The sequence below is a fragment of the Leguminivora glycinivorella genome, chromosome 3, assembly GCF_023078275.1.
Source record: "Leguminivora glycinivorella isolate SPB_JAAS2020 chromosome 3, LegGlyc_1.1, whole genome shotgun sequence".
Taxonomy (NCBI): Eukaryota; Metazoa; Arthropoda; class Insecta; order Lepidoptera; family Tortricidae; genus Leguminivora; species Leguminivora glycinivorella.
In genome coordinates, this window is record NC_062973.1 from 20,950,031 (window position 1) to 20,972,745 (window position 22,715).

At 37.2% G+C, this 22,715-nt stretch overlaps 1 protein-coding gene across 1 annotated transcript; it reads left to right on the forward strand.

The window, feature by feature from the left end:
• The first annotated feature begins 525 nt into the window (after positions 1 to 525).
• LOC125224943 lies at positions 526 to 22,707 on the forward strand. Its single transcript, XM_048128463.1, has 7 exons — positions 526 to 554; positions 12,808 to 12,897; positions 13,368 to 13,545; positions 14,266 to 14,468; positions 14,937 to 15,140; positions 15,556 to 18,116; positions 20,796 to 22,707. Exons 1-7 carry the CDS (start codon positions 526 to 528, stop codon positions 22,349 to 22,351), a joined length of 4,821 nt encoding a protein of 1,606 aa, XP_047984420.1. The 3' UTR covers positions 22,352 to 22,707.
• The last annotated feature ends 8 nt before the right edge of the window (positions 22,708 to 22,715 follow it).

The window sequence follows — 22,715 nt, forward strand, 5'->3', positions numbered from 1 at the left end:
TGAAAATCGATGCCACTGATGGTAAATGTGGTGTCCCTCCATCTTACAGGAAAGTTTCCGTTATAAAAACATCCTCTAGTTACAGTTTTTGTTGTATCAGCCCAATCTCAACATTAGGATAAATATTTGTTTGAACGGAAACAAGCACCGTGTTTGGGTCGGGACTTTTCCTTTACCCTTTACGGCTTCGTCTCATATTTCGTTGCGACTATTTGATACCCAAGTTTTATTGATCAGCTTTCCATGACAATTTAATGGTAGTGATACAGGATCGTTGCAATTTTATAGGTGGCCTTTATATTTCATATGCCTACGACTGGAAACCTCAAGATACACTGCTGTGAAACCGAATCATGCTAAACAAACAATAATTACCTACCTACTTGAACAGGTAAGTATTTAATGCTAAACAACAATTTAAAAAATATGAAAAAATGATAGGGATCGAAAATAAACATTATTTTTACCTTAAACGAATTAATAGTCACTACAATATCTTATAAATACATACATATCTGTTTGATCATGGTGTCTACGGCTATCAAGATATCGAGGTTCGTATCGCTGAAATATTATCCTAAGAAAGCTATTCTACGAGATTTATGGGAATTGCCCGTCTGGTGACTGTAGTGTCATCTATAAATTCATAACTTGCATCGTAAGTCGAGTCCGGTCTGAAACCTAACCTAACATTCTAAATTTATGATATACACTTGCATGTGACCAACACCTTTAAAGGATTTCATTGATTTAGAAAGGTGTACAGTCGGAGTTAAGAATATGGGAAATATCTACGCGCTAAAAAGAACAGTAATATCTTTTAGATACTAGGAACTTATAAGCATGTTAACTTTTTCAGTTGTTTTTGTTCCTTTAAGTATGTAGATGTAACTGATCGCGGCTGTAAATATGTATAGGTACGTGATATGTTTATTGATGATCAAATGGAATATTTATTTCTGATAATATTTCTATACCTCGCAAATGTGTGTGTGTTAGTACTTATACTTATTCATGTCAATGAGTATTTCACACTCGCAATTTTTTTTAAATGCAAATTGCAATTTTGCAATAACCGTAAGTTAAATACTTTCCTGATTATAATTCTCCATCCCTTTTCCATAAGACAGATATTTCCTTTGGGATAAGACGAGTATTGACAAACTTTGCTTATTTAACTTGTAAACACTACATAATAAACTACAAACAAGTCGCAAACTTCATTATCTGGAACAAATTTAACTTAAATACCGAAAAAACTAAATTTTTGCTTATAAAATCACCCTTTACGAAACAATGTCAGGCGCCAATCCAAATTATTGGTCATACGTACGATTGTTTGCACACTGAAAAACGTGACTGTAAATGTAGATTTATAGAAGTAGTTGATAAGTTTCAATACCTAGGTCTAACTATAGATAACAACATTAACTGGAAAATACACATAGATGCAGTATGTAATAGGCTAAGATCTATACTGTGTAAGATTATTAGTTTAAAATAATTTAACTTGTATTAACAATTTAACATTTTTGTACATAGTGAGTTTATAAGGGTAAAGTCCTGGTTTACATATTCAGGATGCTTTCAGCATACACGCTTTACAAATGTAATTAAACTGTCCAAGTTGTCCACATGTTTCAGTTTTATTAGGCAGGTAAGGAAGAATAGACGAAATGAAAATATAGTACGAGAATTGATGCGTGACGTCACAATATTAACAAATATGATAACTCTGTAATATGTATTTCTTTGAATATATATTATTATAAAATGTAACACCTTCTAAATATCTGTAGGTATGTAACTCAACTCTCGCGCGATCCTATTAAGAAACGAACTCGAGTTTTTAATGCCTTTCATTATGTAGCAGTCACATAAACTATTAATAGACTGGAAAAGCAATAATATAATGCGTGTCTAATGAATCCAGTATTCGCTTAACTCACATGATGTTCTATGAGCCAATCATAATAGATCAGTATAAAATGTGGTCAGCGTACAACGCAGCCCTAAAGGACGCTCCCAGGCTTATACTTCTGCATATCGTCCGTGTAATCCTAATGCATACTCAAGCGCTCACCACATTCTTAAATGAACCAGTCTAAACGGATCCTACGAATATTCAGATTAGTTGCAGAGAACGAGCTCGTAATTATACTTATGCTCGGCAAGCGATTAAAATGACACCCTTGCTTAATAAATCCCTTTGCCGTCGCCGCGTGCGCAAGCCCGTGAGGTTTATAGCTCACACTTCGTACTCGGTAATTACTTTAACTAGTTTTTTTATTGCCCATATTGTGTCCCACTGCTGGGCAAAGGCCTCCCCTGTTTTCCGCCAGTCGTTATGCACAAAGCCGTGACGAGTATTTATAGTAATAAAAAAAAACCTTAATAATAATAAAAAAATGTAAGTGTTGGTAGACTACATTCAAATAACAATTTATAAAATTTTAATTAATTTTATTATCATCAGAGACCTTTTAAGAATGAATAGAGGAAATCTATGCCTGTATAGCCCTGCATCACTCTTATATAAACTGTGTTTAAGTTTGAACAGCCGACTTATTTATTCTACCATGGAATTTGATTCCATCCCCCCATTTTTACTGCCAAATAAAATGAAAGGTCGCCCCAGGTCAATCGTTAAGTTACGCAACTCATACACCTCCACCAAACATGTTACACCGGTCAAATCTTACATGAAAATCGGCTAAAAAAACAAAGTGTGATGTAAAGCTGGATTTTTGGTATGTTATTTGGAGTCCTTGGAGGAATGTAAGACTATATTTTGCAAGCAAAAAAAAAGTGTGCTAACTTCGTAATTTAAAAAAAAAAGTAAAAAAATCGGACTTTTTTTGGTTTTTATTTGTTTATTAAAAAACTATGCGTTTTTGGTCAAAAGTTGCTTTGTAATGTTGAAAGCGCATTAAATTTCAAACAGTTTGACATCTTTTTTATCAATGTCCGTCAAATAGTTTTTGAGATATGAAGCGTCAAAAAAGGTTCATTTTTGACGCATTTATAAAATGTAGCGTTTTGCCAATATTTTTAGACAAATATCTGCAAAATACTTCATGATATGGTATATATTGCAATATAACATTGTATAAAATTTATTTTGCTTTAGTTTTAGTGCAAATAAAGGTCAGTAAGACGAATAGTTACTTTGGTAAACAAAAAAAATCTATTAATAGAGAAGCCAAGAGTCTGGTAGATTGGTTAAGGTAAAATAGTTTACGCTAAAAGTTTTAGGTTGAAAGTGCTATTATTCGATCTTACTTTCTTTGATATCCGTTTATCTGAAAAAATTGTCTAAGCTAACTTTGCATCGATTTGACTACTACTAATGAAGAAATAAAATACAGTAAAATTTTGAAGTTTAGTAAATTAGAAAAAAAAAATAAAACAGAATTTGTTACATTTTACTTTTTCCTTTTTGAGGGTCCTGGTTCTGCATCTTGATGGCACAACTCCTGTAGTGATAGAAAGTCCACTTGAGTTGTATTTGACCACCAATTGCTGTGGAATAAACTACGGGAAGGGAAAGCGCCCACGCCAATTATTAAGATACTGGAGAAGTGGTATTCCCAGCAGAAGAACGTAGTAAGATGGAAGTCAACTCTTCCACAGCCAGCGGGCTAAACTGTGGCGTGAGACAAGGAGGCAGTATGTCTCCAGCTCTCTTCAGCGAGTACATGGATGGGCTGTCGCAAGCTTTGACCAGTACCGAGGTTGGCTGCTCCATCAATGGGCAAATGATAAATCACATCGCATATGCAGACGATATGGTCCTACTAGCACCATCGGTGGGAGCTATGCGTAAGTTACTTGCAGAATGCGAGAGATACGCCAGCCAGCATAACGTGAGATACAATCCGGACAAGTCTGAATTTATGCTCATGGAGGCAGCACATATGCCCACACATGTACCACCTCTTTTTCTTGATGGAGTTCAATTGCGGAGAGTATACGAAGTCAAATATCTTGGCCACATCTTGTTGTCCAGTTTAAAAGACCAGGAGGACATAGAAAGGCAGAGGCGAACCACCGCAGTAAGGGCAAACATGTTGGCTAGAAGATTCGCCAAATGTAGTGACAGCGTAAAAAGACAGCTGTTCCTCAGTTTTTGTACAAGCGTGTATACTGTCGAGTTATGGTCCGACTACACCTGTGCGGCGGTGAGAGACCTGCGCGTGCAATACAACACATACTATGTACTGATATTTCGTTAAACGGAGAATACTATGATTCGGGCACGTCCACGACAACGCTCGTGAGATTGCATCGATGTTATTGACCCTCAGTGATATGCTTTAAAAACCAGTCCGTACAAGAACAATTTCGGAACAATCTGATTCAATTAATGAGGGTTTTCTACTCGTAAATATTTTTTCCGCCAAGCGGCGATCCTGAGCTCTTTCTGACCGTAAACTTAACTTACTAAATAAATGTTGATTTGATATACGCAAATATGTGTCTGAGTAATACTTGAACAGCCCCCAAATAATAATAATTCGTTCTCAGCTACGCCTCCTGTAAATATATGTAAACTATCCCATTTGGCCATTACCATCCACCGATTATTTCTGATCCAGTTATACTAGACTTATGATCGAATCCTATTTTTTTAAATAACTGGCACTCTTTTGGTCTTAAATGAAAGCTAGTGAAATTTTCTACATTTTTATTTTACAATTTATGTAATAGCCTGACTTGTTTTGCTGATATCAGTCTCAAAATATGAGCAAAACGAATATTTTCATAGAAAGGGGAAAAATGCTCTTTTTTTGACGCTTCATATCTCAAAAAATATTTGACGGACATTGATAAAAAAGATGTCAAACTGTTTGGAATTTAATGCGCTTTTAACATTACAAAGCAAGTTTTTTTGACCAAAAAAATGCATACTTTTTTTTTAATACGAAAAACATTTTTTTGCTTGCAAAATATAAAAACCAAAAAAAGTCTGACTTTGTTTTTTTATTTTTTTTTACAGTGTATGTCTTTTTTTTAAATTACGAAGTTAGCACACCATTTTTTTTTGCTTGCAAAATATAGTCCAGATTCCCCCAAGGACCCAAATAACATACCAAAAATGCAGCTTTACATCACACTTTGACTGGCCACAGCCCTTTTTTATTTCTCTTTTGACCAGTGTACACGCTGTACTTTTAGAATGTGTTTTTAGGATAGCTGTTGCATAAATTGCGTCTGATTTTATACATTTTTGTCTTCATTTGTTAGAATTGATCGATTAAGTATATCCAGAAAATTTGTATCCTAATCTCTGCCTACATTTGTCACCTTAAGAACTCCCATTACGTGATCCGCATGAGCTTGTAAGAGACCGTTCTGAAGGAACACTTGTGCCCTGATTTAACGTCCCATACGTGTCGATAGTGTCCTGGTGTAAATCTTCCCGACAATAAAAGTGTCTGTTTTATTGCTTGTTAGTAATTCCTACTTATTTAACAAACACTGCTGGGATTATTTCGACACTTCTGACATTTGTTATGGTAACTTTGAGATGCTACAACTCAGGTTACAAGTTGTTAAAATAAAGTTGTTTTGAGGCATTTAATTAGACGAAAATTGTTTGGTCTGATATTATTTTAGGTCATGCTGCTAAATAGGTATACAGAAAATAAATAAACTCTCATTTATTATAAACTCATTTACAAGTTTTGGAAACGACAAACGTATTAATTATTCTAAACGACTACTGTCTTCAACTTTATGACAAAAATTTTAATTAGTCACATAAATACGTTCTATTGAAAGTTTAGCGGCCATTTTCTCAATAACCGAGCCCCTACTGAGCGAAATGGGAGTTGCGGTACTTAACTAAAAGGTCCGCATTGTCGGCGGACGCCTTCTGTGTGACAGTCACATGTGACCAGTCATATTCATCCTCTCAACCCTCGACCCTTCGCCTTTGGTCATAATAATAATAGGCCGCTACATGCCAACTTTTAGGTTTACGTCCATTGTAAGAAATATCGCCGTCCCCACCATAGTAGGAGACATTCGCATAATTTTTTGCCTTAATTTACATTTTGTTTGCCAAACAAGGATAAGTCTTTGTCAGAATAGGTCTAATGGGCACACGAAATAAACATTTATGGTAAACAATTTAATACGCCATTTGCGGACAACTTCGGAAATAAATCATACCCTCCGGTGTATAATTGGCTTAATTTAATAATTTTGGCAGCATAATTACTCACGTGCATGCTGTTTCTCATCCAAAATATTACAAATAGTCAAATACGATAACAGAGATTTATGGGGTTGATTTTAAATAAACACGAATACCAGAGTTCCAAACATGTACAAAACAATATTTTTATTGTTATGTATTTTATTTCATTGTCTAGGTTTGAATATGTACTAAGTGTACCTTTCTTGAACGATTAACCTCCAGCTTAAAACCAAGTAATTTAAATTGTGTAAAAATTGCCATGGTTTAGCTTTAAATTTACTCTTGGGTCAAAAGATACACCTATTGTTGTAACTTCTGGAATAGTCACATTTGTCACTGTTATTACCTTACGGAAAAAATTTACTAAGCTGACAAAATTGGTTATAGGTACTTAAAAACAGACTAACCTCAAATTTTTGGACACCCTTAAGAATTACTAAGAAAGTACACAAAACTTCAGAACTACAATTCCCTTACTTCAAAGAAACTCGTACTTAGAATAGAGCTGATATCAGCAATTCATGAAGCCTTTCCTTGCAAAACAAGTGAATGCCTTATTATTTGTCGCTGAATCGACGACCAGCGTATACAATATTTATGAGGGATTGTTACTGCATCATGCAAAGCATCTGTTAACATCTTAGCGATACAGTTTTTCTTAGAGCTTGAACTCAAGAACTTATTGAGGAATTTTTCATTTTTTATTGCAAACTGCAAACTTTAGCTCCAAATGGTATTCGTTGGAGCTGAAGTTTGTTATTTTTATTGAATTATTAACATTGTATTGCCTTCAAATGTAAAATTAAGAGGAAACTTTGGTTTATAGAATTGCCTTGCCAACAACTTTATGTACAATATTGCCAAGTTTCAGCTCAATTTGTCTCTTAATAGTGTCTGCTAAGTACTTTGTAAAATCGTGTCAGAAAATCGTCTCAATACCACTATCACTACGAACACAGAACTGTGAAAACAGCATTAAAAGCCAATAAAGCACACCGAAGGTGACCGAAGTAAGGTCGAAGCAAATACTTTAACATAACAAATGACATTGTCCGAAAAGCTTCGTAACAATGCCGGATCGCTTTCAACTGCACCTGCTGTCTGCATTCCCAACAGGACATTTTCAGCAAATACCTTACACGTCAGGAACTGATTGAAAGGCAAAGATTTACGCAGCGACAAATGAGCCGAGACCGCTGTGATTCCCAGACGATCCCGAAATAGATGGAGTTACATTAAATGACTCATGTGTTGTACATCCACATTCATTACGTTCTAAATGTTCTAATGCTAATACCGTGGTAATGGGTGTGAAGTTTTTAATAGTTTTTAAAGAGTCTGGCCAAGCGAATTTTGCATTACAAAGTGTGGTCATATCTATGTAAATATATTGCGTTTCTAATGACACCAGTTCAGCAGTGAGCAGTCATGAATGTCATGATTCTGTCTCTTGAAATCAAAATTAATAGTTGGTTCTTATGTTTATTGGTCGATAAATATGACGATTATTATATTGATTACCTACTGCTTTTAAGGCTGTACATTAGATACCCGCAAGCTGGCATTCTCATAACGTACCCTGGGGCTGTATGGATAACATCGCGGATTTAATTCAATTTACATAATACTTCTAAATTTACATGATTTAACATAATCGTGCTTCCTCGGTCTCGATATGACTGTCAAAGAGAGCACGCATGCAATATTCAATATTATACAAAGTTTAATACACTCTGTTAGTGTTATGGAAATCCTAATAACAATAGTGATATAAACTTTGTCCAACGCTCCTCTCCCAGAGTGTTCATCAAAATGCTAATACATCCCCAGCTCGGCTACATACTTCAATTCACTAACCCAAGTAATTGGATCCCGTACAGACAGGCTTCATGGTAACGTAAGAAAAAGCTATCCTTGGCACCATGAAAATGTAATGCCCCTCAAGAAGCCTGCCAGATTAGGACTTAATCCGATATCGCATACGCCACTGTGGTTTTAAAAAGTTTGCACCTTCTAAGTAGGGTCCGGTCTCGAAAGTCGTTGAACATGAACACTTACTTTGTCGCAGGTTAAAGTGAAAATTCATAAAGGACGTGTCAATTTAAAAAAGAAGTTTCTGCGGCTTTGATTTCGGATAAAATTAAGAACAGAACTAGCTTATGCAATGATTGAAGGTATATTGACCTTCAATCATTGCATAAGCGACCAAAAACCATATTACACGGAAGAATACCATCTATCTGAAACAGTAACTGCGGATATAATTGTACATAGTACATACTAATTCATATTGTATATATATATACTTAGAAAACAAAAATAACTCAGGAACAAATATCTTTTGTTTATCTTACAAATAAATGCCCTTACCTAGATTCGAACTCAGGACTAGGTAACCCTGCCTACTAAGCCGATGGATAGCGTCTAGGTTAGGGTTGTAAATAGAAAAAAAACCAAATGTTTTTTTTCAGAATTGTGAAAAAAAACATGAAAAAAAACCGAGCATCTTGGTTTTTTTTCTAAATATGGTTTTTTTTCAGATGAACAAATAATACGACAATAACGGTTTTTCGTGAGTTGTAACGTGTTTCAATAACAATAACGTAAATTTTAATTCAATTAACGTTCAGTATACAAACGTTTATTGGGGAATCCCCGATGCTGCGTGTAGCGTGGAGAGGCAGTGGTGTTGCCAACAGTAAAAAGTGATAACTGCCAACTACAGATTTCGTAAATGTTACTTTTATAAGACTAGAAATTAAAGTTATTTGATTAAATTCGTTTAATAGTTAACATTAAGTCTAAAAAACCGTATAAAAGTATTAACTACTTTCAAATTTTGAGATTTCGTACTTTAGAAAAAAAACATACTCCAGAAAAAAAACTGTTTTTTTTCACGGTTTTTTTTCATGTTTTTTTTCAAGCCAGAAAAAAAACCGTTTTTTTGCAACCCTAGTCTAGGTTACACCGGTCGTCGTAATAGGTGAATCAACTACCAATAGTACCAATCAATCATAAATTTGAAATTTCCAAGAAGACTCAAGGCTACACATAAACAAACACATTACTAATTAACTGATCAATGATAACGGTGTTAGTAACGGTAAGCCATCTTTAGACAAGCACATAATCCAGTAAGATTGGGATGAAGATTTATTCACTACTAATGAGATACTATTTTCCTTATCTACTTGCTTATGTCCCATATTATCATGACCGGCATAATCTAAGAAAAAGAAACCATCGGATTTATCCTCAATGAATCATAATAGAAAGCTAAAACGCTGAGTACGATCTATAAATCCCATCCTACTACGCAGCAGTGGATCAAGTAACCTCGTTTGGTGGGCTAGGAATCTTTTCGCAAGTTCCCAAGCCATAAATTGTTACGGTCGATTGCGTGCGAATTACTTCTCAGAGTTCGCCGACTCTTTATCTCTTATTGAAGAGGGAAAGTATTTTATTCACTTCAAATTTACTGCAAACTGTAGGACTTAATTAACTGTGATTTAAGTTCCCACAAAAACCAATCTGCAATAATTTTCTGTTCCATGTAAGCACTTAGAGAAAAAAGGGATTCATATTGTGTATATTCTAAGGGGATAGGTAAGCCGAGCAAGAACTTGTTCCAGTACAAATTGCACACAATCGCATGCGCACATACCAAGCAGCGGCCTTGCGAGGCCTTTTCAAAGTCGTGACCCATAGGCCTGCCTCCCGTAGGCAATGGATTACCCGAACAACGCTTATGGAACAAAAATCTCGGCAACTATGAGTCCAAACTCTTCAATAGTACAATCTAGCTCGAAAATATTACTCATAATATTTTAAAATATAGAGTAGTTTAACTTAATGGAGGTGAATTTATGCTATTAGGCTTTTATGTTCCATTCAATGCGTGGGTGAGAGCATGAATGCATTTGTATCACACCCAGAGTGCTTTGATTGCGATCCAATACAATATTGATAATGTCCATATTCGTGCTCGTATTTATGTTTTTCTTTGGAGAGTACCAGAAATAATTTTCGAACTATTATGGTCTTGGTAGCATAATTATTCTTCAGTCAATTTTAAATGTTACCTATAAGTGTATTTAACGTACTACGTTAATACTCCCAAAAGTTCGATTCTTCATGCTTTGAAGTCTATCACTGGTTACAGTTATCCATGGTAAGGGTCAGCGTCGCCACCCACGTAGCTCCTGCGGTCCCAGGAGCCAAGGCCGGCCCACAATGGCTGCACTTGTGTCGACTATTCAGTATCGCTATCTGTTTTATTTGGAACTAGTTTCCTGAGGGCAGTACCCTCGCGCCATTCACAGAGAAATTCCATTTGCGACCATTATAGGGCGAAATTCAATTGACTGTGTACCTGGATTTAAACGTCTTTTTTACTCTTTATCCATAAATTCATTGTATTGTTCTGTACATTAAATGTACATAAAAGTTATGATCAAAGTTTTACCCACAATCTTCGGAAAGAAAAGACAACTATATCTTCTGATCTTCTCGGATAATGAAATACTTTCATTAAATACCTAGTCCAAAATTTTACTAAGACTAGTGTTATCTGATCTTCTAAGACTATCAGAAAATAGGATTTGTCGTCCAGTTTTTTACAATGTGAAAGGCTGAACACAAAACACTTTGCTGCCCTGCTCCTAATAAATACGCTTTCAGTTCAGCATCCCACTGTGTACGGTCCAACGACCAGCTTATATCAACGCCAACGGAAATTTATGCCAAGTGCGGAATGCGCATTATTGCAATGGCCGTATGCGATCCTGGTGCCACTAACTATAGCCGTATACGTCGAAAATAGACGAACGTCTGGGACTTCTATGTATTCAATTAGAACAAAAGGGCTCGTGAGGCTAGGGGTTTCGGATTTCGACGTTTGAATTGCCTCAGTCCAATCGGTTGATTTCCAAAATCCAATTACGCTGATTGAATATGTTTAGAATACAACACTCTTATTCCCCAACTGACATTTGACTATAAATTGTATGAAGCGAAAGCGAGTATCCAAGATTTCCCAATGCTTAACACTTAACATTTATATAAGTTCATTTGTAAAGATCATCAAGATCGTTCCTTGGCTTGATTGCATTAGATAGGCGCACCTTGCAAGGGCTATGCCCTTGTTTTTAGAACGTAACGAACAATCATTTCCTTATATAAATACTCTAAAAAACTGCGATATTTCTCTTTTATAATATAACTATTATTTAAGTTACATTTCAAACAATTTTTACTATCTTAATCATAACATTGAGGTTAATTAGTCTCCTTCATGCTTGGCTGTAAAGATATGAATAATTTCTTTAGTTATTAAATTGCATCCATTTCAACACGACTTAAGAATTAAATTATATTAGATTCAATAAGATTCAGATTCAGATTCTGAATCTGAATCTGAAATTATATTATACTTTTAAGCTGGAGAAGCCTCCTAATCCTACACTTAAATGACTACAGCTTACCGGGCTTGATTTACAACTATGCTGTAAAATCTTTTATTGCTATGACTCTAAGCACGTTTTACTTGGCTTATCAGAGGCTAAGGCCTTCGTCACATTCCTACCGTGTATGTTATATTTCTAATATGCAACTTTTTGTATTATAACTTTGAAAATCGCGTGCGGTCTCTAGTGTATTACCGTATAAACGGGCCCTAAGTCTTATCTTTTATATTCTTTGCGTAAGCTTGCTCCAATCTAGTCGAGCATTTCATCTTTCCTATGTCATAATCTATCTGTGACAGATCTAAAAACGGGACTCACATGAATGACGTATTAGAGTAGAGTACATAATCAGTTATCACATCACACTTACCAATCACGTACGAACGATTTCGTAGTCGATTGCACATGATTGATCATCTCATAGTTCCTTACGTACTGGGTGTTACAGAACTCTATTGTTAGTTAACTACCTTTGTTAAATGGCATCAATAACTTTATATAATTTAACGTAATAATTAGAAACGTTTTGTGATATGCAGGATATGCTAGCCCCTTATTACTTCAACATCCAGCACTCAACATAGAACGCCTTATTAAAATAAAATACTTCGCGATAATATCCGTTAGTCTAAAAGTGGAATACATATAATTCTTATAAATTTTATTGGACGTAGTAATTGGTACCAACCGCTAATTAAAAACCAATTTCATGCAAGTGGAGAAAGTATACAGTTACTCAAGATATGAAATGATCTACCGCAAGGAAACATAAATCCCGACAACCTGTGGGCTAAATAATCGTAGGTGATTAGTCAATTTCACCTTTATTACACCCTGCCATTTAAACTTGTGACTAATAATCCCTATTTCCTCTATCTTCCAACAATGTCTATTATAAACACTTATATATCTTTGTTAGAGATTTATATTCAAAACATAATTCTAACCAAGATAATTCTGCTTTAGAACCAACTTCATTATTCAAAAGATAACCCGTTTTATAAAAGAAACACTTCTGAACAATATTGTACGTACCTACTTTTCTTATTTGCAAACAAACTTTATTTGGGTTACAAGCGTCGTGTTCGCAAGAAAGATCGTTTCAGTTGCTTATTTATATTTTTTTCGTTGTTACAGCGGAGGGAAGCCTGTCAAACTTTGCGCTGCGCAAAGTTCACTACACGGCGAGCCACCCCGCAAAAAGGAATTGTTTACACCTGATACAAGGTAAAATTTGCATTATTAAGTATGAGAAAAGATACCATTCTTTACCCGCACCGCATATTTTTGGGAAATCCGTCAAGGGATGTGGCAACCGCAGCGAGTCTCGTTTGACTGCATTTTTGATGAATCGCAATTTTTCCTTTCCATTCTACTTTATGACCATGAATACACCAGAGTATAGCATATTTTGCAAGTTAAATGACCCAAACAGCAGATACACAGTAGGTACTAATCTAGGTACATTCCGGCAAATATGTTAGATGTTGGTTTTTTCTGCAAGAATTTTATAGTGATTGTGTCGAACTTTTTTGTAGATTATTATTTATATGAATAGCCGGATTATCTCACTCTACTTGACTTATTTTACACTCAATATGATCGTCATTCTTTACAGCTATCTTTGCCCACTGCTCACATATCCATTTCCCAATCGCACCAAGTCAGCCGTACAAACCTCAGCGCTCACATTTCAGGCCTACCAGCTTGCGCAACCTGTACGAGAAGGCGACCACGGACCGGCTCTCGGCCTCCATACTCGACCAGCTGAGGAAGGACTCCCAACATTCCCCCTACCTGCTCTGCACGCCCGTGCTTAGTTCCAAGAGGCGGAAGTTGTATCAGAAAGTCGATGTGGAGATTGAGACGCATGTTGTGAGTACTTTTTAAAAAGAGTTAACTTAATATAGTTTATTAGGGAGCATTCCTTGAAATAATCTGCCGTTTTCCCGTACAAACGCGAATTTTCTGCTAATTGGCTGGTGTAAGGGGATCTCTTTCTTAGGTAATGTGCAGAATTTATGCATAGAAAAATGATCGCCTGCTTTAAGCGCTGAAAAAAGAAATCGCAACACACGAAATAAATTACGATTGTACGGGACATCCCAAAGAATGCTCATAAGATGGAATTGGTCATTTGAATTATAACAAAAGGCAGTAGTTTCTCTAAATTCACAACAAAAGCTTTGAATGTGAAAATTGAATATTGTCTGATTACATTTCTAGTTTTTTTTTGTTCGTGAACATTGATAAACACGCTCACAAATCACAATTTTGATTTAATGCGATGAAAAACAACGGCGAAACTAATTTTAGGCGTTATAAATCACAAATGTAAAAGCTTTCAGGCACCTTTCAGTTTTAAGGGCTTTAATTAGTGCTAACTCATTTTGGACACTTTCCCGTTATTATCTACTTAATCAAATATGATAAGCGGAGATAAAAACTGGCGCGCGTGCGACACTAATGTCTGTATAATTATGACGTCGTCGCTAGTGGACTGACTTAGAATTCTGAATCATTTTCTTTTGGAGTGCTATGTAAATCAATACATTAAATACGCAAACACTAAAATCCTCAACCAAAACATTTCAGCCGTCAGTGGTAGAGCACCTTCGGAAATGGACATCAAAAGAGGCCGTGGGCGACGTGACAGCGTTGCCAGATGCGTCCATGCGAATCCAGAGCTCCGTGACATTAACCCCTGACGAGCTGTCGGAATGCGGCTCGGGAGACGATGAGCCTATCGACCACAGGTTGCCTAGCCCCGAGGAACAACTGAGAGTCATCGCTTCCAAGTAAGTATAGATTAAAAACCTAGCAATACAGAAAATAGATCTCATCTTATATCAGGAAGATGCAACCTTTGGTTAGGTAGTACTAGTATTACAATGGTCCTTCACCATCATTCTGAAAATCACAGAGACGTTGCATTCAGAAGTTTCTATTCCGGTTTTTGTAGACATTATTTTAACGAGGTTAATATTATCGATTATTGACAATATAATTACAATTCCAGTAATAAGGTTAATTGGTAACCACCTCATTCTAGTTTCTTATTATTTATTCCATGTAATTCAGGGTAATTACTAACCTTAAAGACAAATACCAATTTTTTTAATAACACACATTAAACTCCAGCTTCTCGAACATTATTAAGTAGCTAATTAGAAGTAAAATTATGATGACATTCTGTAAACGTGCTCTTGTATGTAACAGATCAGATCGTGCGATATTCTACATTATATGTGACTTATTCTTGCCAGATTCCCCCCGGAAATGGTCGCGATCGACACGTCGGGCAAGTTCTTCGACCGCATGTGCAGCTCGCGCAAGTCGCTGCACCTAGAGCCCGCGCCCGGCGAGACGGACACGGTCAAGCGGCGCACGCGCGCGAGGAAACCCCGCGGTAAAAGACGCAACACCATATCCGGCACTGATCAGAAAGAGCTTAGAGAGGCTATAGCTGGGTAAGCTTCTAGACTGCACCTACACACACTAATAAATTACATTATCCATCACATAAATCCATAGTAATAATCACCCCTTACATCCTCGATAATGTAATCTATTAAGACCATTAACAACCGCCGAGCACAGTACCGTGTGCTTCAGCGTTCTTGTTCAATTTACGGCACTTTTAACAAATCTTTGATAATATTTTGTGCTTCTGTGTATACTGTAACATTGGTTGTCATTGTTTCCGACTAAACGAGGACAACCAATTAATTGTGCACTTGAACACTAATTGTTCATAAGCTTCACGATTAATGAAATCTTTGAAGAGCGCCGATGTTACGAGACTAAGAGGCGTTCTTTGTGTATTACAACCATAGGTTGCCTTATGCGTGTGACTAATGCTTTGCTTGGTTTGTTTTATCGTAGCGATACATCAAATGCCGCGGCTACCGAAGATATCGAAGATAGCACTGTCATCAGGTCGCGCTCTAGCGACCTTCTTAAGAAGAGTCCTATTGACCCTGTGACTAAGAAAGGACACTTCAATACTCTCAAAGAATGGGGTAGGAGCCGACTGAAAATGATCGGTAGATCTCCGAGTGCCAGCAGAGATAGCTTTAAGGACTCCTTAAAAGTTGACAAGAAAGATGCAAAGTCGCCCACTAGACAAGAAGATAAAGAAGTACAAGAAACTGTGACTATGCGTAAGAAACGCCAGGGAGATGAAGACAGAAGAACGCATCAAAGATGTGCCTCGTATTCCTCTTCCGAAAAGAGCATAGGGTTGCCTGCGGCACAAACAACTGCAACCATTAACGTAGGAGTCAAATTACGGGGAACGTCAGCTCAAAGAAGACAAAGGCGATCAGCCATAGGCAAAGATGAACCACATTCGTCTAGTGGTAACTGGTCGGCCAGCTCAGAGTCTGGTCGAACCAGTATAGGGTCAGAAATAACATCCACCACAGTGCCACCTCGAAGTACAACATCGGCCGCGACATCTAATAACTCACTTAATTTCCATCACGGTCCACCGAGCTCAATTATTAGTAGAAGAAGATTCCTTAACACTTCTGGATCAGGCAGCGTTACTAGCGAAGGAACTCTCACACCTGACATCATACACGATTTACACGAGGATCTAGAAACAAGTTCCGAGTTTTCTTGTGATACAGAAGGGTACTACACTTCATTCCATATGGATTCAGGGCTGAAAACTTTAAAAGAAGAAGAAATATCTCCTAGCACGCCAATGCATACCAGCAACGCCCTCTCCAACTCGACTGGCAGCCAGACTGCTGAGAACGAATATGAACTATTTGGTAAAGGATCGACTAGCACTACTACAAGCTCCGCTGGAACTGTTTGCACGACGCTCATGGCTGCTGGAAGTGATAGATCTCTTGTAATTGGGCCGAAAGTACCAGAAAGAAAGAGTTCACTTACAAAATTAAACCGCAGCAGAAACAACGTTCACAGTGCAAATGCTAGTTTGGACAGAAGCATGAGTTCCTCATTCTCCAAATCTCCATATAGCAGCCTAAGATACAATCCTAGCCGTTCTTATACGGAAAAGCCAATGTATAACCATTCCTCGCCTGAAATCAACCAAGTGCCAACTTCTACAATAACTATAACTAGAAACATCGGAAATAATAGAGAAATGACAGCAGTAGCTGAAATCCATACAGAAACTGATCTTGAAAGTGCCAAGAAAAGTACAGGCACCAGTTCTCCTGACTCAGGTCATAATACTTCTAGTTCTCCAATCGAAGACTCCGTGTCCAGCGCTCACGGAAAGAATAGTCTGTCTGAACAAGATTATTCAGAATCCTCAGATTTAGAAGGAACTGACAGAATAGAGAGAATAAGATATAAAACTACAATCAATAGTTCCAGAATTCCTTCACTCTGTGTCATTACTCCAACTAATTCTGACGACGAAAGCGAAACAAGCAACAAAGAGATCGATATTTGTAAAAAGCAAGATACAGAGAAAGAGACGACATTTAAGAAATCAAACAGCAGGCCTAAACTAGATCTACCTGTAGAAGAAAAACCGAAAGAACCAAAACATATTACCGAACTGACTAAATCAAGCAAACCTCATACACAACTAAATTTAAAGCCATTCAATAATTTAATGTGTAAGCTCAAAGGAGTGCTTCCATCTAAATTGTCAAACAAAAAGTCACCTGTGCCAAAAGAAACAAATTTGTCGGATCACATTTACGATTCCGGTGACTATGTAACAATTGCCGACGTTAAAAATAATAACCAAAAACTTTGCCTTAACAAAGGTATTTATGGAAGTACTGATATGGTAAGGAAAAACTTGCAAACAGTTTTATCTGGGAAGCTACCGGAAACTGAATACGTTTCTTTAAATGAATTGCCAAATTGCTTAAGTGAAAGTAAAGACTTCTTAGAACATGGATTACATGAAGCACCAACGCCTGCTTTAGAAGAATTCCAGAAGAAAGGCGCTAAAGTAACTTTAGATTCTCATGGCCAAGTTATTTACTCATCCGACACGCTCAAACGCAGAAAAGGAGCGCATACTACTTTTGAACCGGGACCATTCGTTCAGGAAATAAACGCCACCACTGCTGTCGTTCAGAGAGAAATGGCAGATGTCGTTCAAATAAGTGATGAGACTGACTTCCCTTACGAACCTCCTCCAGCCACGAGTAAACCGACGTCTCCACAACTAGGAAAAGTTATTATTAAAGCTCCGACACTTCCTGATGGTCCTGTGACAACAGAATTTGTGACTCTGCCAGCTCCTAAACCGAGTACGATAATCACCGCCACACCTGTCACCGAAACACCTACAACTCCGACGACACAACAACCGCCCAAGGCTATTACTAGAAATCCTCAAGATATACCGCGAGTAGTAGAAGTAATTCCTAGGCCCGGGGCGTATGTTAATATACACGATGCGGAGGGCGTCAGCTTGTCGCCGACGAAAGATGATTTAGCAGGTAAGAATAAAACGAAAAATGATCCGATTAATTCTATTGACAATAATAATTCTGATAAATTACTAGGGACATCGCCAGAAATTAATGACGATATCATTCCATTTGTACCCAATTTCCAAACGCCCATCATTTTACAAAATAGCAAATGTAGGCACGAACATAGCAAATCTGGTAATAAAGTAGCAGAAGTGTTGAAAATGTTTACGCATAGGAACAACATTCACACCAATGGAGATGCTGGAAGTAACAACTTTTGTACTCCTAACGGTGACAAATCAATAAATAATAAAGTTAAACGAAGTGATAGCTACAAACTTGCCAATTCACCATTAATGCCTATTAAAAAGCTTCTGAAACTAGAAACATTTAATAGTAATTCAAAGAAAGTTGACTCCTTAGAAATGATTCAAGCAGAGATTAATGCCGATTTACTACGTGAACAAATAAACTATCCATCATCCGTATCCCCCAAACTTAGCCATAGAAGTTTTTCAAATGATTCTGAAAACTGTGAATGTTCGAATAATAGTAGTTCATATGTTGACGATAGTTTTGAATCTCAGTTATCAGCATTAACTTTGAGTCCTTTTACTACGCCAATGCCTAAACGGCATTCTGTCGCTTTCATCCCTGACAACAGGGATCATTCTTTAGATATTTTGACTGCTATTCTGGACTCTGACCCCGATGATGTTTGTATATTGCATTCACCGCCGTCGTGCCCACTCTCTCCTACTAAAGTCACTGTACCTGTAGATAGTTCTATGCATCGAGCTCGTATTTTATCCGTTTCTGAATCAGATTATGGCACTGAAATCTGGTAGCTAGTTGTAGATAGTATTCCCAGTTTTATTTTACTATATATACCTTATTCAGTTTTTTATAGTTATTTGTTACCTGATTTGTTGGTATTACCTACTTGTGGAAATAAAACGCTTTTAGATAAGACATAAATAATGTAGCCAACATTTTATAATTAGACCAATTGTAGATCCATATATCATTAGAATAGTTAAGTTAGTTAAAATAAATAATTTTAATATTCCTAATGAATTCCGTCCTTGAAAAATTTCGTCTTCCTAACATGTTTGCCTTGTTAATACTGTGATATGAATTTTTATTTTCGATGACTAAATTAGTGTTCGTTTTTTAGATATTTTTTATCGTATTTAGCTTTTTAAGAAGCACTGTATTATATTTTATTAAATGTTGACACGGAAAGAATGCATGGTGGTTTTCGCACCAGCTCCGCTTACGTTTAGTTCACGATTTTTCGTTTGTAAGTGCATGGTGTGTTATTCTGTGTGTCTTCTGTGTTTTATAATTAATTTTATTATAGAGTCATTGTGAATTAACGCACTGATTTCATTTATCTTCACCTCCACTCCTCACCTCACTCACCAGCACAGCACTGAGCTCTAAATTTAATAAATAAAAGTTCTGTTTTGATTACATTTCGACATACTATAAAAAAAGTTTTAAAACAGAATTTTTTGCAATTAACAGTCTTCCAATACCTCATTATTTTCGCACCGATTTGTAAATACGTGTCACTGGATTTTATTAATTAAGCATATGGGACTTAACAATTAAAAGGAACTAATTAATTAACAAACTAGGTCATTCGTGATTGGACTCCTTCGCAACAGGCGTAACACAACTAATTTGTATAATTACCGTTTTCATAACGAAAAACGTTATAAAACTGTAAAAACTCACGAAAAGCTGTCTTAACACCGAGGGTGTTTTTCCGCGCTTGCTGACCGACTGCGATCGCGCGCCCGAGGCTAACCAGTGTATGTGGGACCTCTGATTAAAAATGATGATATCGTATCTCGAGGGCAAAGCATACTAATTTACCTTCAGCGCTCGACTCGCCGGTCGGTATGCACCCGGATTCAGTCTCCGGAACTCTGTTGTTGTACACCGACGCTCAGTTCCTCTCTTAATTGCACTCATCCCACATGGCTTGCACAGACGGCGATAGCTTCCACTTTGTGACATTTAACAAGAAGTCCTTCAAAGGTAAAGTTTTGTGTTGCTTTTTTGGCATGACTTTTGATTTTTACGATGCATGAAGAGTTAACTCGACTAGCAAAGATGTACACCCTTCACCAGCTAACACGGCGAAATGCGGTATTTGTATTAACCATATCATTAACATTGTAATTTTTACATATAATCCTAAGTATGAAATTGTAAGAAAGAATAAAATACCATGCACTTCTGTAAATTCATGTTACTAATTTATCATTGTATTCACGAACACATAGACCAGATACATGCTAGATACGTAAATATTAACGCAAGACATAATCTGTATCATAAGTAATGGTTGTTCACTGTTGTAGCCTTCCACTGTTAATAATTATGATAGAAATTACCTAGCTCTAGGCTTATGGGAATGGTATGGATTGGTGCCATAAATATGTAGTAGATTTATATATTAGTATATTACGTAAAAGTTTTCATTCGCATCCAATGTTATGATTATACATATATTATTTGTAAATTTAAAGGAAAATATAGAAAAGCATCGACTAAAATGTAGCAATCTGCCTACTTAGCGTAGGTTAATGCCTGTTAAAAAATATTATCATAACCAAATCTTTATGCTATGAACTCAGCATTGTTTAATACAAACGACCTCCAACTCATTAACTGTTCTTTATATTCCAGACTGTCGACATTCCAGTGCTGACAAGCCCTACTCGAATCCACCGCTAACAGTAGTCCAAAAGGGTCAAAGAGTAGAATTCAACACGATCAATCCCACCACTTACAAATACCAAACAGCCCACTTGCGGGGCAAACATGGAGTAGTCAATTACGAGAATCCAGCAAACCCACCGGCGAGACAAGAGCCAGTGTTCTGGACACTTCCGAAGCGAAGCACCCTAGAGCCGAGCGCTCGACGACCCATCACCGACGCACGCACGATCTTCAACTATCCTCCCAACGTTGCTACTGCCTCTTCACGTTTAACTGAAAAGCCAGCAAATTCTCAACCCATCCAACCTAATGACGACTCTATTAAAATTTCACCCATAGACCCTCGAACGACGGGTTCCTTCAAATCTTCAACCCCGTCCAGCAAAGAGAATGTAGTTGATCTTTCTTCGAAGCTACTTTCTCCGGTGAAATCAACAATGACGAACGAAGAGCTCTATGCAGTTATACATAAGAGTAAAAAGAAGCTTAACATAAGAGATGGCGCTGAAAGATCAGAATCGCCGGCGTTGTCTACTACTAGTTTATCACCAGTCAATTCCGAAAATTCATTATACCTTAAAGGTACTCAGCGCCATCCAGAGACAGGCTATCTAGGAGACCCGAGAACCAGAAACAGTTGGTCGCCAGCAGAGAGGCAACACGTTATGGCGGCTCCTAGTCGCGGTTATGTGATGCAAAACCAGGCCACTACCTGTGCAGATAGATACGGTCCCGTCCCTCAAACATCGAGACTTGATTTCAAGAAGCTACTCTTGCAACACAGCGTCAAACTTAACACTCTTAGCCCTCAAAGTAAATCTAACAAACTCTCTGCGGTGGAACAGCTGAAGCTGTCTAAAGAAAAAACTGAACTGCTACCTCCTCTCCAACCTCCTCCAACCAACAGAAGCAAAATTAATATCCTCGACTTAAGCGGATCGCCTAAGACTTACACACAACGTAAAATAATAAAACCTCAACCCCAGCCCGCCTCACCAGGCAGAACGAATGCTTTAATCAAAGAACACAAGAACTCACCCAAAATACTTCTCTCCCCTAAGTCACAATGGCGATTTTCGAGCCCCAGATCAGACGTTCTCTCTACGCCAATACCAGAAGCGAACAACGAAGATGAAAACTCTAACAGTTCTGCAGAGAAACACGATAGCTCACCAAACAACGTACCGAGCAAAACAGTACCCATAGTCACTAATCAGCACTTCGGGGCCAGAAGAAACCTGATCCCGATAAATGAGAATACTCTAGAAGCCGACAACGATTTCCTCGAGCCAGCCGACCACGGAGTGTTCCCGATTGATTCTGATTTCGGTAGATTACACGGATTATCTCGAACAGAATTGCTGCAAGCCAAGCGAGCAGAATTCTTCAGCAGCCCACCCGAGTCGTCTCCGCCTAAATTTTCTTCATTCAAGAGTCCCACTGCAGGGGCGACCTCTACTCGTAGCAAATCATCTCCAGAACGAGGAAAGACTTCACCCACCACCTTAGAAACAGCATTATGATATTTCTACTAACGCATTAAAACTTAAGCGGTGCTTAGTTTTTTTTACTACACAACAATAAAATTTATAGAAGCTTTATTCTAGTCTATTTGCTTAAAGTGCCATTTGTGCCGGCACCACTGTATCGCCTACCAGTGACTTGTCTACGATAAGTTTTTTAAGCTCAAAAGATTTGTTAATATGGTCTTGAGGGGCCAATGTTTTATGAACTGTATTGTAAATAGTTCAAGTTTACAACTACTTAGTTTATAAACTAGTTTGTAAGTATTTATTGAGTACCTTAACCAGTACTGTTCAAGTAGTGTTAAAACTTTTTGAAGTTATTAGGATACAATTTTAATAAAACGTGTTAAATAGCTGGTGC